This window comes from Orycteropus afer, unplaced genomic scaffold (assembly GCF_000298275.1).
Source record: "Orycteropus afer afer isolate SDZICR_OR568_19922 unplaced genomic scaffold, OryAfe1.0 scaffold00079, whole genome shotgun sequence".
NCBI classification, from domain to species: domain Eukaryota; kingdom Metazoa; phylum Chordata; class Mammalia; order Tubulidentata; family Orycteropodidae; genus Orycteropus; species Orycteropus afer.
The window spans coordinates 8992577-9008876 of NW_006921666.1; the positions used below are offsets into that span (position 1 = coordinate 8992577).

The following is a 16300-nucleotide window of genomic DNA, read 5'->3' on the forward strand; positions in this document are numbered from 1 at the left end:
GGGGGGGGACCAGGTTTGCTGGTCTGATAGAACCTGATAGGACCACTGAGACTATGGCCCCTAGCTGCCCTTCAGGTCTGGAATTGAACCCACTCCTGTGGCTTCTACTCAAACAAAAGACAGGCATATGAGGTGAACATTTACACTAGGTAGATACACTCCTTGGAGAGATCAATCATGGGAGAATAGAAGGGCTGTGGACAGGGACATAGCTCAGGGGGCAGGAGTGCATGGAGGGAAGGACACAGAGAAGAGGTAACTATGGAGAGGAAGTGGAAGGGGAGCTGTTTCATTGTGGTCAACTATTGTCAATGTCATGAGACAAAGTGTATGTGAACTGCTGTATGGAAAGTGAATTTACTCTGTAACCTTTCACCCAAATCACAATTTAAAAAAAAAAAATTAAACAAAAAAAAAAGAGAAAGGAAAAGTGATCCTTGTGCAATCTACTTAGCCAAATATTAACTCTGTGAGGTCTCGTGAGATTAAAAGTTAAAAATAAGTGGTATGGAGCAAGAATGGTTTATGAATTCTTGTCATATTATCCAAGATTGATCAGGAAAGACTTCTCAGAGCAAGCAGGTACTGAGCTGGGCCTGGAAGAATGGATAGGATTTGTGTCAAGTATGAAACAAAGGCTATTTTATGTAGGGCATACAGAAGGAACCACTACTATGTGGAGGAGGAATATTCAGAGAACAGCTGGGAGACTCATCTGGTTCAAGCAGAGGTTCCATGTCAGGCTAAATTGTCTGAACTTTTTGCTGTAAGACTTTTGAATGGAGAGAAAACAACATTTGAAGAGAAATTGCCAAAGTGGAATACTATTGAAAAGCTATTCATAAGGGTTTCACTGGCCAATTTTTTCAGAAGTGGATGGCTCTGTCCTTCTTCCCAGTTTGTCTTAGTCTGGAAGCTCCACTGAAACCCATGCACTATGGGTGACCCTGCTGGTATTTGAAATACTGGTGTCACAGCCTCCTGCCTCATATCAACATCCAAGCCACCACAGCACAACAAACTAACAGAAGAATTATGTCTTGTACCTTATATCAGGTACTTCCAAGTCCCAAGTTGTTGTTGTTGTTATGTGCCATCGAGTTGGCTCCAACTCATCATAGTGACTCCATGTACATACAACAGAAAGAAACAAAGGCCAGCCCTGGGTCATCCTCACAATCCTTACTATGCTTAAATAAACCCATTGTTGCAGCCACTGTGCCAATCCATCTCATTGAGGGTCTTCCTGTTTTTCACTGACCCTCTACTTTCCCAAAAGAGACCATTCCCTGGAGAAGGATATCATGCTTGGTAAAGTGGAAGGGGAAGAGGGGAAGGCCTCAACAAGATGGATTGACACAGTTGCTACAACGATGGGCTCAGGTATAGCAGGGATAGTAGAGCTGGACCAGGACCAGGCAGAATTTCGTTCTGCTGTACATAGGTTCGCTTTGAGTCACAGAGGACTTGATGGCACCTAACAACAGCAGCTACTTTCCCAAGGATGATATCCCTCTCCAGGGACTGGTCCCTTCTAACATGACCAAAGTACGTGAGATGATGGTTGGCCATTCTTGCTTCTTAGGAGCATTCCGGCTGCACTTCTTTCAGGACAGATTTGTTTGTTCTTTTGGCAGTTCATGGTAATTTTCAGTATTCTTTGCCAACACTGCAGTTCAAAAGCATCAGTACTTCTTTGTTCTTCCTTATTCACTGTCCAGATTTCATAGGCATATGAGGCTACTGAAACTACCATGGCTTGGGTCAGGTACACCTTAGTCTTCAAAGCAACATCTTTGCTCTTAAACATTTTAAAGAAGTCTTTTGTAGCAGATTTGCCCAGCGCAATATGTCATCTGATTTTTTGACTGCTGCTTCCATAAACATTGATTGTGGATCCAAGTAAAATGAAATTCCTGACAACTTCCATCTTTTCTCCATTTATCATGATGCTGCTTATTGGTCCAGTTGTGAGTTTGTTTGTTTGTTTGTTTGTTTGTTTTTAAATGCTGAGGTGTAATCCATACTGAAGGCTGTAGTCTTTGATCTTCATCAGTAAGAGCTTCAAGTCATCTTCACTTTCAGCAAGTAAGTCTGTGTCATCTGCATTTTGCAGGTTGTTAATGAGTCTTTCTCCAATCCTGATGCTGCATTCTTCATACAGTCCAGCTTCTCAGATTATTTGCTCAGCATACAGATTGAAAGTATAGTGGAAGGACACAACCCTGACACATACCCTTCCTCATTTTAAACCATTCCATATCCCCTTGTTCTGTTTGAACAACTGCCTCTTGGTTTATGTACAGGTTTCTCATGAGAACAATTAGTGTTCTGGAATTCTCATACTTTACAATGTTATCCATAATTTGTTATGACCCACTTAGTTGAATGTCTTTGCATAGTCAATAAAACAAAGGTGAACATCTTTCTGATATTCTTTGCTTTCAGCCAAGATCCATCTGACATCAGCCATGATATCCTTGGTTCTGTGCCCTCTTCTGAACCCATCTTGAATTTTTGGCAGTTCCCTATCAGTGTCCTGCTGCAACCGTTTTTGAATTATATCCAGCAAAATTTACTTGTGATATTATGATATTGATTGATAATTTCCACATTTTGTTGGATCACCTTGATTTGGAATGGGCACAAATATCGATCTCTTCCAGTTGAGTGGCCAGGTAGCTGTCTTCCAAATTTTTGGCATAAATGTCCAAGCACTTCCAGTGCTGCATCCATGTTACAATATCTCAGGTTACCTAGTGCCACTCTGACAAGAATATACCACAAATGGGATGACTTTAACAAACAGGAGTTTATTCTTACAATTTGGAGGTTTTAAGTCCAAATTTAAAGTGCCAGGCTCTATGGGCTGAGTGAAAGCCCCTCAGCCTTGGGCTTCAGCTCTGCCTCCTGCTCCTGGCCCACTGGAGCTAGAGGCTTTTCTTCACTCAGACAGCTGCTGGCTGCTAAGGCTGACAAGCCCAAGGTTGACAAGTGAAAAGGCACAGTCGCGATGTTACCAAACCACAGCAGGCCATTAATTCAAGTCCATTGAAGGTCCCAAGGTTGGCAGAGCACGGCAGGCTGTTGAACAACATGGCTACATGCAGGGTTCAAGTGTGCCATAAGCTAGAGATCATTCCCAAAGCTGTTTCTTATATACAGGAAGCAGACCACATCCCTAAAGCAGCTACTCAGCTGTTTGTGGTAGGTCCCACCATGGAGCTGATTGACAGTCTTATCATGGGGAATAACTACCACCAGCTGCCCAGCCACTCAACCAGGACGAGCCAAATTGACATACAACTTTAACTACCACAGTGGGTATTCGTCAATTCCTGGGGCCTTATTTTTTGCCATTTTCTTCAGTGTAACTTGGACTTCTTCCTTGAATATCATCAGCTCTTGATCATATGCTACTTCCTGAAATAGCTGAACATCAACCAATTCTTTTTGGTACAGCAACTCTGCATATTCCTTCTATCTTCTTTTGATGCTTCCTGTATCATTCAATATTTTGCCCATAAAATCCTTCAATATTGCAATTCAAGGCTTAAATTCATTCTTCACTTCTTTTAGCTTGAAAAATGCTGAGCGTGTTCTTCCCTTTTGGTTTTCTAACTCCAGGTCTTTGCACATTTCATTATAATACTTGTCTTCTTGAGCTGCTCTTTGAAATCTTCTGTTCAGCTCTTTCATTTCACATTTCTTCCATTTATTTTAGCTATTCTTCATTCAAGATTCAAGAGCAAGTTTCAGTGTCTCTTCTGACATACATTTTGGTCTTCCTTTCCTATCTTTTTATCTTTTGCTTTCTTCATGTATGATGTTCTTGATGTCATTCCACAACTCTTCTAGTCTTTGGTCATTAGTATTTAATGTGTCAACTCTATTCTTCAGATGATCTTATCTAAATTAAGATCATATCTTGACTCTCATGGACTTCTTTTAATTTTCTTCAGCTTCATCTTGAACTTGCATATGAGCAATTGATGGTCTGTTCCACAGTCAGTTCCTGGCCTTGTTCTGCCTGATGATATTAAGCTTCTCCATGGTCTTTTTCCACAGATGTGGTCCAACTGGTTCCTATGTACACCATTTGGTGAGGTCCATGTGTATAGTCATCGTTTATGTTGTTGTAAAAGGTATTTGCAATAAGTAAGTAATTGGTCTTGCAAAATCCTATCATGTAGTCTCTGGTGTCATTTCTATAACCAAGGTCTTATTTTCCAACTACTGATGCTTCTTCTCTGTTTCCAACTTTCACATTTCAATCACCAGTAATTATCAATACATCTTGTTTGCATGTCTGGTTAATTTCAGACTACAGAAGTTAGTGAAAAAAAAATTTTCAATTTCTTCGTCTTTGACTATAGTGGTTGGTGTGTAAATTTTAATAATAGTAGTATTAATTCATCTTCCAATTAATTAAAAATTGGCAGCCACACTGATATGGACTACCAATTTCTGCTGCCCTAGGGCTCTCACTAAGGAACTCTGGTGGCATAGTGCCTAAGGCATGTGACTGCTAACCAGAAGGCTAGTGGTTCAAACTTACTAGCCACTCCATGGCACGGAGATTGGGCATCTACTTCTGTAAAGATTTACTGCCTCAGAAACCCAAAGGGAGTTGCTATGAGTTGGAATCCACTGGATGGCAGTGACTTTGGTTTTGGTTTTTTGAAGGCTCTCACTGGTTCTTCTCATCCCCTTAACAGGTGCTTGATCACACTTCCAGGCCCTGCCCGTGGGCCAGCAGTGCGGAAGGTAGATTTGCTGGGAAACAATATGAGCCAGACGCCAAATGGAAAGACCTTTCTCTCCCACCCTTTCTGCCAGTCACTGCCCCCACGGCTGGGATGGGGCATGATCTTCTGCCACGTGAAGCCGAAAAGCAAGGACGAGTGTGCCTCAGTCTCCAGTGTGCCTCCTGCCTTCCATTTCAGTCCACAGCACTGTGTGCACCTCAAGAAGCAGTATTTGAAAAAAGCCGCTGCAGACCTTACCTTCTCTCAGGAGGTGGTGTGGCAGCGAGGGCTGCCCAGCATTCCTTACAGCCAATACAGCTTTGATCACCTCTACAATGCAGACCACCTCATCCAGGCTTCCAGGCTCAGGAAGGCTCGACCCAAGAAACCTATCAGCTTCAAGTTCTCAGATTCCTCAGGTCCCTCGGCAGAGGTCACCTCCCAGGCCGTGAAGACAGAAACCTCTGCCAATCTTAAAAAGAAGCTGAAGCAATCAAAGTCAGCAAGCATAGTCCAGGGAAAACCTCGCCCTCGCATCTTGCGTCCCTGCAGGGAACCATCTCTGGTGGATCTTTCTTCAGATGTAGACCTTGGAGAGAGGGAAGCCTGGCTTCCACCTCCTGAGAAAGAGGCCAGAGCCTGGGAGGCTCTTGTGCTGGAAAGGCTGAACAAGCGCACAGCACGGTGGATCACGAACAAGCGTCCTCTGAGGCCTGGGGTATCCCCCAACAAGTGGCAAAGCTTCCTGCATCAGCAGTATGACTGGAGTCACATCCGAGACGAGCTCACCTCTGCCAGTGACCTGGAGCTCCTGGATAAGCTGGAGGCAGAAGAGGCAGCGGAGTTTGAGGACAAAAGCGTCATTCTGCCCCAGGAGAAGAAACAGAAGCCAGAGCTGCTGCTTCCTGTTTACTACAGGTAGACTGGCCAAGGCCTCAGGCCTGCCTTTGCGCATCTCTGGCTCCCCTTCAAGCATTCCTGGGTGGGCTCACGCTCATTTTACAATGCACTCTCCATCAATCCCACTGGTTCTCCACTGCCAATCAACCTGCTCTCTGAGACATCTCCTTAAAGTAGGGTTTCTCAACCTCAGGACCACTGACATCCTGGGTTGGATAACTCCTTGTTGTGGGGCTGCCCTGCGCATCATAGGATGTGTAGTAGCATCCCTGGCTTCTATCCATTAGATGCCAGTAGAACCCTTCAGATGCCTCTAGACGTTGACAGATGTTCCCTAGGGGAACAAAACTGCCCCCAGTTGAGAACTACTGCCTTAAAGGGATCCATTGTTTCTTCCCCAGCCAACTTAGCTGTTCTGCTGATCCAGTTACTGCCAGAGGCTCCTAGAGATGCATCCATGGTGAGGGCAAGGAAGGCAGAGAGATTGAGTGGCTCTGAGGTTTGGTCCAGTGTCACTTTGAATAAGAAACCAGTATGTTATAGACTTAAAAACCAACAAGCAGCAGGGCAGAGAACTAAACAACCTGATAGAATAGATTGCTTAGCTTTTCTCAGAGACCGTTTCTTTCTCATTAGCAAGTAGAGTAAAGATGAGAGCTGCTTTGATACTCCTGATTCCCAAAAGCTCAATCTGAAAATATTCATCAAGAAAAATATTTATTCATGCATTGAACAGATACAAATTTTGGGTTCCCATTACTTGCCAGGTACTCTATGAAGTGCTGGCAATACAAACTAAATGTGAAAGACATGGACCTATCCATTAAGGAGCCTGTCTCCTGAGGTACAAAAAAAAAAAAAAAAAAAACCAAACCAAACTCACTGCCATCAAGTTGGATCCGACTCATAGCAACCCCTCCTTGGGTTTCCAAGGCAGTATCACTATGGAAATAGATTGCCCAACCTCCCTTCTGAGGAGTGGCTGGTGGGTTTGAACCACCAGCCTTCTGGTTAGCAGTCAAATGCTTTAGGCACTACGCCACCAGCGCTCCCATCTCCTGGGGTAGGCAGACATTAAATAACCACACTCATAACAGATAAAGTGAGATGACATAGGAGTTGGAATCCCTTCCCCAAGTGCATGCAATCTCTGAGGGTACCAATGTTAAAAAAGGGTTATGCTGGGAGCTTGGCCACTCTATCATGCTGTCCACTAACTGCAGAAGGGGTGGTACCATCAGTGGAGAAGGAAGGTAGCTGTAGCTAGGCCCTTCTGGCAGTTCTGTAATCATCTGGCACTCTGGGGGCAAAGCTAATAGTTAAGTACAGTGTTCTCTGAATGTTCATGTGTATAGGAGCTGAACTGAAAAGGGGGAGGGAGTGACCTGTGAATCTGATGGGAATGGATCTGATGGGATGGGGTCTATTTTCTACCCTTCCTCCCTTCTCCCTTTCTCTTACTTCTACCAAGATTGCCCAATTACTTGCCACAAGTGCAGACAGCTGAAATAGTGCCTGGCAACAATAAGACTGCTGAGGACATCAGTGGCAAGATGAACAACTACCAGTCTCAAAACCAGAGCTCTTTCCGGCAGGTGAATTTCCGAGCTGGAAAGTTTGCTTACTCCACAGACAACACCTTTGAACAGGAGATTTACTTTGGTAATAGAGTTGGGGACCTGTGGTGGGGGCTGAGGTGGGAGCAAGGAGGTAGAAGGCAGATGGGGGATGGACACGGTTGTGGGTTCATGGCTTATCTTTGGATGCAACATTGGGTGTGGATAAGGCCCTGGATGACCCGGGTGTTTGGAGTAATATTCCCTGGTTAGTAGCACAGGAGCTGGGGGAAACAGGACAGCAGTATCTGAAGACCCACTACCACTGAGTCAATTTCGACGCACAGAGACCCCCAGAGTGTTTTCAAGGCTGCAAATCTTTATGGAAGCAGACTGCCTCATCTTTCTCCAATGGAATGACTGGTGGGTTTCAAGTGCCAACCTTCTGGTTAGCAGCCCAGTGCCTTAACCACAGTCCCACCAAAACTCCTTAGTATCCAGAGAAGAAGGAACTATTCTCCTTCTTCCCTCTTTCTTTATCCTTCTATTTGACTAAGATGACTGGAATTATGAAGTAGGCAAGATTTGATTTTGGAAACAACTGACCTTTTCTCTCTTCTATCACCTTGAAATATTTCCCCACTGAGGTGATATGTTGGGAAAAAATCATGGGCTTTACAGTCAGGTAGATCTGGATTTGAATTTTCACTTAACTACTTTGCAGTAACCTTCAGCAAATAATCCCTTATGGCCTTATATACCTGGCAATTAGCATGTAAAATAATGTTATTAAAAATTCACTTGGAGTAAAGAATAAATGAGAAAGCATCTAAAATTGTTGTTGCTCTTCTTCTTTTTTAATTTTATTGTGAATTGGGTGAAAGTTTATAGAACAAATTCATCTTTCATACAGCAGTTCACATACATTTTGTCTCATGACATTGACTGTAATCTCCCACAATGCAACAGCTCTCCTCCTACTTCCTCCCCACAGCCACCTACTTCCCTGTGTCCTTCCCTCCCATGCACTCCTGTCCCCCAAGCTGTCTCCCTGTGCATACACAACCCTTCTATTCTCCCAAGGCTGATCTCTCCAAGGAGTGCATCTACCTAATGTAAATGTTCAGCTCATATGTCTTTTGTTTGGCTGGAAGCCACAGGAGTGGGTTCAATTCCAGACCTGAAGGGCAGTTAGAGGCCATAGTCTCAGAGGTTCCACCAGGCTCTATCAGACCAGCAAACCTGGTCCCTCTAAAATGCTTCTTGCCCAATACATACAAGGGGCTCAATAAATGTCCACTGTCTTCCTCTTCCATCTTGCTATCCTTTAGATCCTAGACTCAAAGACACTTTATCTAGGTCTGCATGTTCCAAGGTGTTTCTTCCTCCCTGCCTTCATCTTGCTCTTAAACTGTTTTCAGCAGAAAGTCTTTTAAAAGTATTCAACAAAATTATTCAGACTAAGGTATTCAAAAGCAAAACCCACTGCCATCAAGTCAATTCTGACTCATAGCAACTCCCACTGGGTTTACAAGGCTGTGAATCTTTATGGAAGTTGATTGCCTCATCTTGCGCCTATGGAGCAGCTGGTGGATTTGAACAGCTGACCTTCTGGTTAGCAGCCAAATGTCTCACCCACTATGCCACCAGAGCTTCTTATTCATGACTATTAAGAGATTAATTAGATACTCTCTTCTGTTGTTGTTAGATGCTGTCAAGTCGTCTTCAACTCAGAGCAACCCTATGTACAACAGAACAAAATATTGCCTGGCCCTGTGCTGTCCTCATAATTCTCACTATGCTTGAGCCTCCTGCTGCAGACACTGTTTCCATCCATCTCATTGAGGGTCTTTCCCGTTTTCACTGACCATCTACTTTACCAAGCATGGTATACTTCTCCAGGGACTGGTCCCTTCCAACAACAGGACCAAAGTACATGAGATGATGTTTGGGCATTCTTGCACCTAAAGAGCATCCTGGCTGTACCTTTTCCAAGACAGATTTGTTTGTTATTTTGGCAGTCCGTGGTATTTTCAGTATTCTTCACCAACACCATATTCAAAGGCATCAACTCTTCTTCAATCTTCCTTATTCACACTATCTAGTTTTCACATGCATATGAGGTGATTGAAAATACCATGGCTTGGGTCAGGCACAACTTAGTCTTTAAAGTGGCATCTTTGCTCCTTAATACTTTGAAGAAGTTTTCTGCAGAAGATTTGCCCAGTGCAATATGATGTTTGATTTATTGACTGTTGATTGTGGATCCAAGTATGATGAAATCCCTGACAACTTCAATTTCTTCTCCATTTATCGTGATGTTGCTTACTGGTCCAGTTGTGAGGATTTTTGTTTTCTTTATGTTGAGTTGTAATCCATACTGAAGACTACAGTCTTTGATCTTTGTCAGTAAGTGCTTGAAGTAATCTTCACTTTGAACAAACAAGGTTGTGCCATCTGCATATTGCAGGTTGTTAATGAATCTTCCTATTATCCTGATACTCTTTCTTTAGTATTTAGCTTTTCATAGGAGACAATGCCTATAAGTTAAATAGGTTCTGCCTTACCAACAGAAAACATCACCATCCTTGGCTCCTAGGTGTCTTTTAGCATTCTCTATAAGGTAACCAGCTGTGACATTCCTAAGCAACAATAACCTATGAAAGATGCACCCACAACATGGTAGTCATGGTCACGGGGACTTAGATTAGGGCAAAAAGGAATTGGGTACTAAGTGGAAATCTAGGAAGAGAGGCAGGAGGGAGGTGCTGGGGGACTCATTATTTTTGTGTGTTTACAGACAATGTCCAGATCATCAAGAAGGCCGGTGCAAAAAGAGACCAAATTTTTCTCGAAAACCTCAATCAGTACAATAAGCAGCTGCGCAAGGTCTTCCCTGAGACCCCAGAAAAGTGGAGTTTCCAGCCAATTCCTGAAGCACGTAAGCAGGAAGCTGGTAATGGGGGGGGGGGGATGATGGAAGTGTGGCTACTTCTTTAAGGTCCCCAGGTCATGGGCTAAGGTATCTTCTAGAGGATTTTCTTTCTGCCAATTAAAAGTCATCTCATAAAATGATAAACCACTAACTATAACTAGGAAGAGCCTCAATAGAGTATCCAATCAGTTGATATCAGATACAACTTAGGTGTAACCAAGTGGTTTAGGGCTAATAGTTACCAGTGAGGAAAGTCCCAGCTCAAATGGTTCCAGGGTAGGTATATTAAACCCCTAAACCAGCCCCATGTACTCTGCCCTTTCCCCTTGGGCTGACATAGTGCCTAAGGCATTCAACTGCTAACCAGATGGCTGGCGGTTCAAACTCACCAGCCCCTCCTCGGAAGGAAGGATGGGCAATCTACTTCCACAGTGATACCACCTCAGAAACCCAAGAAGGGGTCACTATGAGTCGCATCCGACTCGATGGCAGTGATTTTGGTTGTTTTTTTGTTTTTGGTTATGCCTGTCTCACATCCTAGGACGTTACAAGTTTCTAATCCACAAGTACATCATTCTGTAGGACAGATGAGTAGGTGGCCAAGAAATAAGCTTATGAAACAAAATGTGCCCATTCTCCAAGAGACTATGTATCCATTTCTCATGACTCGTTTCTTTGCAGTGTCATTATTCACATGGGCTCCCAGAGGCTGGTGTGCAGAAACTAACAGCAGGAGTGATGCATTCTTCTCTTCATCAGCCCCAAACCTCTATCTCTAGTGCTGCTGGGTATAGGAGGTGCTAATGATGGTAGCTATGAGCAGCTTCCTCCAAACTCACACACTCTCCTCCTTTGTTGAGGACCACCACTATCATGCAGTGGAGAAAACACCCAGACAGGCCTCACGTCAGAACTTGGCAAGTTGCTTTCTGGGGCTTCAGCTGCTTCATTAAAATGGAGACACTCATCATTCCTATAGAAAGGCACTTTTGTGATACTTATATGAGCTGAATGTTATGAATATGCTTTATAAGCCATTAAATACTTTACAAACTCAAGGCATTATTAGTATACTACTTTCCCCCACAAGCTAACTCCATTTCTCATGTTTTCTTCTCTTAGAAGAAGAGGCAAATCCACAGAGACAGAAAGTAAACTAGTGGTTGTCATGGGTGAAAAGAGGGAGGATGGTCTGTGGTTTTTTTGGGGGGGTGATGAAAATGCTCTAAGATTAGGTGGTAGTAATGAATGCATTAATTCTGTGAATATACTAAAAACCACTGACTTGTACACTTTAAAAGAATGAATTTGAAAGTGTGTGAATTCTATTTCAGCAAAGCTGTTCATTTGAAAAAGCCCCCAGAGGATCCTTCTGCACTCTCCAAAGTCTTCATTGCCTACCTCACTTGCTTCACGGGCACTTTTTTCTCACAGGTCCTGGACGCCTGCCCTCAGGATGTGGCACATTTAACAAATGATGCTGCAGGAAGTTTCACATCCAACTTTTAAAAACAGTATTAGAGAATGACCTGAGAGGGAGTTAGGATAGTAATATATACACACCTTCTGATAACCATTGTATTCATCATCCCTTGAAATGGAGTTAGGTGGGAAAGAACCTGGAAAAAACAGGAAAATTCTTGGGGTAAGATGTAGTAGATTATTTCCCCTTTCATTTCGTTAAATTGAAAAATGTGAATGATTTCTTTAAAAAGGTGAAATTTGTCAAGATAAGAAGTACACTTATTATTGCATAGCCTTCGTTCCCCAAAAGCTTTATGTGAAACTCTTAAGTGTGCCCGGAAGTCCATTCAAGTTCCAATATAACAAGCACAGGTGGTATCATACAGGCACGAGTATCATACTGTACATTTTGTCCCAGAGGAAATGAAAAGGTTGTTTCTTTGTGTACTACATTTAGGTGACATTTGAGGTGAAAGTGGACTAGTGGATGTGTTTCTACCAGGCTACTAGTAGAACTCAAAGGACTGGAGGTAGACAGTGGTAATAATATTTGTTTATTCCCATACAGGTTAAGTATCAGAAATTCAAGATATTCTCACCACAATCCATTTTTACTCGTTGGGCAGGGGGATAGAGAAGCAATGGGGTTAATTCAGTTGCTTCGCTCTTCCCTGGGAGGGATTTCAAGCAGGCTGAGAGAAGAGCAGCAGGGTGGGAGCTGACCTGTCTGGAGCCGGGTCTGGAATCCTGGCTACATCCATCCTCACCGCAAAGGCAGGCAGGCTAAGCAGAATGCTGGGTGCCCCAGCACGCCAAGCTGGGTAAGGGGCAATTAAAGGAGATGCTTTGCATGACATTTGACCTTGACTGCCCTGGTGTCTTGTAAGACTCTATATTAGAAGTAGGAAATGTATTGCCATCCTTGCTCAAAGGAAAGAAATGATTCAGAGCAAATACAAAGATGTCAGAGTTGGAATGAAATCCTGGAAGAAAGAGAATTGGTTGGTAGTAATAGAGGAGAATATGAGACTGATAGGCAATGTGGCAAACAGTGAATTTAATAAGTCTGAAATGTTTTTGCTTTTTTTAAAAAAATTATTGCGATTTGGGTGAAAGTTTACAGAGCAAATTCATCTTCCATACAGCAGTTCATATACTTTGTCACATGACATTGACTGTAATCTCCCACAATACAACAGCTCCCTTCCCACCTCCTCCCCATAGCCACCTCTTCCCTTGTGTCCTTCCCTCCTATGCACTCCTGCCCCCTGAGCTGTCTCCCTGTGCATACACAGCCCTTCTATTCTCCATGATTGATCAAGTTTGAAATGCTTTTATCCCCATCTTCTCTTCGCCTTCTCCACACAGCTTCTTTCCTGAGAATGAGGCTTTCTGAATTTGTTTGATATCATGGAGGGCATTATGTGCAAAAAGCATAACTGTAACTATTTTTACATAACAACTATGTATAACTACAACAATGTGCAAATATTTTTTTTCTGTTCTCAAATTTTTGTTATTTGTCATAACTTTGAAAATCTTTAAAATTTAGCAGCTTGTAGCACCATTCCACCCTCAAAATTAAAAACATTAGTAATTCTGTTAGTTAATAAATTAGGATTTAATGGCCAACTATAGTCTACTGTAAATTGCAATATATCAAATATTGAATTGTTATGAGCAGTTTGCACATAAGCTTTTATACCCCTAAAGATTTATTAAATTTATTTTTAAAAAGTTTTCACGTACCCCCTCCAATCTCCTCCACCATCATGGCTGTAATCATTTCTGAACATCTCTCCCCCACCATTATGACATCATCATTTCTGTAGTCAGGACTTTTCTAACTCCCTATTGAACTTATACTCAACTCCCAATATAATCATGGGAAAATTCACTCTTGAGAGTTTTGTTTTTCCCTGGTGTTAGATAGAGGAAAGTAATGTTAGTTGGGAAGGCTATGTGGTAGGATAGGACCTACAGGGGTAAGAAGACCTCACACTGCCATGTTGATACAGCTTGTAGGCCCATGAAAGGAGGTATACGCTGGGCTGCTTTGCCTACCCCAGTCAAGGATCTGCTGCTGCAAGTGGGTGAGGACACATCCATGAAGTCCAGCAGACAGCAGGAGGAGACAAAACCACTACAGGAGAATGTGACCTGGGAACTGGCGGTCCTGCGGAGGATGCTACAGGAATGGAAGGCTGCCTGGTATCTGAGTGAGTGAAGGGAGGTCCTGAGGCATTGATAGGTATTTAAGAAGGAACAGCCTCACCATGGACTAGTGTATCTTAATCTTTTTAAATTCAACCCACTCTCATGAAATGTAAAGGGCTGGTTACCTCACCAAAGCTAGACTCGTCAGGAGCCCTGCACACAGTGGGTTAGATGAATGCTAGCTGACATATATCTGGGTACAAGGACAGACAGGCAGGAAGGGCAAATCATATCCCCATTTTACTTCAGTAATTTGTGGAAACTCGCTACACTGAGAACTAGGCAGGGATCTATCTCAGTCATCTCTGAAACGGTTATGCTCAATAAATGATGTATAAAGGGAAGGATGAAATAATGCTGCCTGTTTCAGTTCTCAAAAAAATACCACAAATGCATAGCTGACTTTAACAAACAGGGATTTATTCTCTTACAGTTTTGGAGGTTAGAAGTCCGAGTTCCAACTGCCAGCTTTAGGGCTGGGTGAAGATCCCTTAACCTTGGGCTTCAGCTTTGCCTCTTGCTCCCAGCCCACTGGGAGTTGGAGATATTTCTTTAACTTAAGCATCTCTTAACCCAAGCAGCTGCTGACTGCTGAGGCTGACAAACCCAAGGTCAATAAGTAAAATGGCACAGTCCCAAAATTATCAAGGAATATGGCAGGCTACTAGTTCAAGTCCAGAAATAGTCTCAAAATCATCAGACAACATGACAGGCCACTGAGATGAAGACTCAGCCAAATGCAGGATCCAGATGTGCCAAAAAGCTCAGAGACCTTTCTCAAAGCTGTCTTCTTGTACACTGGAAGCAGACCACATCCTCAGCTGCTCACAGTAGATTCTACCATGGAATTGATTACCAGTCTCATCATGGGGAATAACTACATCCAGCTGCCCAGCCACTCAAAACCAGGCCCAGTCAAGTTGACACATAACCTTAACTACCATACTGCCCAAGCAATAGAAATGTAGTGATCAAAAGAAACTAGTTGACTATGTTGTTGTTGTTGTTGTTGTTATATGCCGTCGAGTCAGCCCTGACTCATAGCGACCCCTCCTTGGGTTTCCGAGGCAGTATCACTACAGAAGTAGGATTGCCCAACCTTCCTTCCGAGGAGTGGCTGGTGGGTTTGAACCGCCAGCCTTCTGGTTAGCAGTCAAGTGCCTTAGCCACTATGCTACCAGAGCTCCTTTTTTATAAATAAAGAAAATACACAAAACAATCTCTCTCCAATTCATTTGTGGAGCTGGGATTATCATAGGTCTACTCTGACTTCTGAGATATGGGAGTAGAAGGCTGACTCTAGGGCAAAGTAGGGGCCCAGCACAGTATTTGAGAACTTGAGGGCTGCTGGCTTTCAAAACATGAGAGACTAACTCTAACTAACTCACTGACGTTGAGTTGAATCTGACTCACAGGAACCCCTCCTTGGGTTTCTGAGGTGGTATCACTACATAAGTAGTCTGCCCAACCTTCCTTCTGAGAAGTGGCTGGTGGGCTTGAACCACCAGCACATGAGAGACTAGTACAGAAAAAAGAGAGGCAATCCAAACTGGATCAGATAAATGAAAAACAGGTAAAAAAGATTTCAGAGTATCAGAAGCCTACCATCTGGAGATGGTAGGAGCATTGAAGTAAGTCTGAAACCTGCAAAAAGAGCAGTTAGTAACTAAAATGAGCAGGACCTTGAAAGCCAGATGGAAGAGCCCTCAAAGGCAAGGAAATCTAATGATAACCACAATAATTAACATTTATTGAATTCTCATCATCTTCTAGGCATCTTGCTACACACTTTGTCTAGTTAATACATTTAGTCCTCAAAATAAGTTAATATGGTAAGTTCTAGTATTATTCCCATTTTACAAATAAGAAACCTCAGTCACAGACATGTTAAGTAACTTATCCAAGGTCACACAACTAGTAATTCTGATTCCAAACCAGCTATGTTTTAACACAGTACCCTTAACCACTGTGTTTTACTTTTATTTTCCAGATGTCAGTAATCAAGAGATAGAATATAAGAAAACAAGCAAAGAGAGAATATATAAGAATTGAGGAGAGTTTTGGGAACTAAGAGGGCACATGGACCACCAGAGAAATAACTTCCCCAAGGATCCCATCTCTAGGACTTTATTCTTCTGTTTTGTTTGAACTGTCCTGGGGGAAATGCAACTCCTTGTCACCTGCTTATGGCAGAGTATCTAATTCTAACCAGGTGGTTCTCTTCCATTTCCCTCACTGTGGTATAGTCATCGAGTGGTACCATGAGACAGTGGAGAGCCTGCAACGGAGCCTGACAGACATGCATGATGACACTCGTATCCAAGCCATCATCACATGTGCAATGGCAGCTTTGGAGTGGCCCCGAATTGCGACTAGCCAGGGAGACTCAGGTGAGAGCCAGGACCAGATTGCTTATAAGCAACTCAGAGTCATAGAATATTTGAAGTAGTGGAACTTTGGAGATTATCTGAGATTACTTT

At 43.0% G+C, this 16300-nt stretch overlaps 1 protein-coding gene across 1 annotated transcript in view; it reads left to right on the top strand.

Moving 5' to 3' along the window:
- Positions 1-4788: 4788 nt before the first annotated feature.
- The window catches only part of HEATR4 (HEAT repeat containing 4), a 35715-nt gene continuing 24203 nt past the window's right edge, over positions 4789-16300 (top strand). The window contains exons 1-5 of the mRNA XM_007941425.2: positions 4789-5666; positions 7120-7310; positions 10005-10145; positions 13622-13822; positions 16067-16210. Coding sequence (XP_007939616.2) covers positions 4789-5666; positions 7120-7310; positions 10005-10145; positions 13622-13822; positions 16067-16210 — 1555 coding nt within the window. The remainder of the gene's footprint in view (positions 5667-7119; positions 7311-10004; positions 10146-13621; positions 13823-16066; positions 16211-16300) is intronic.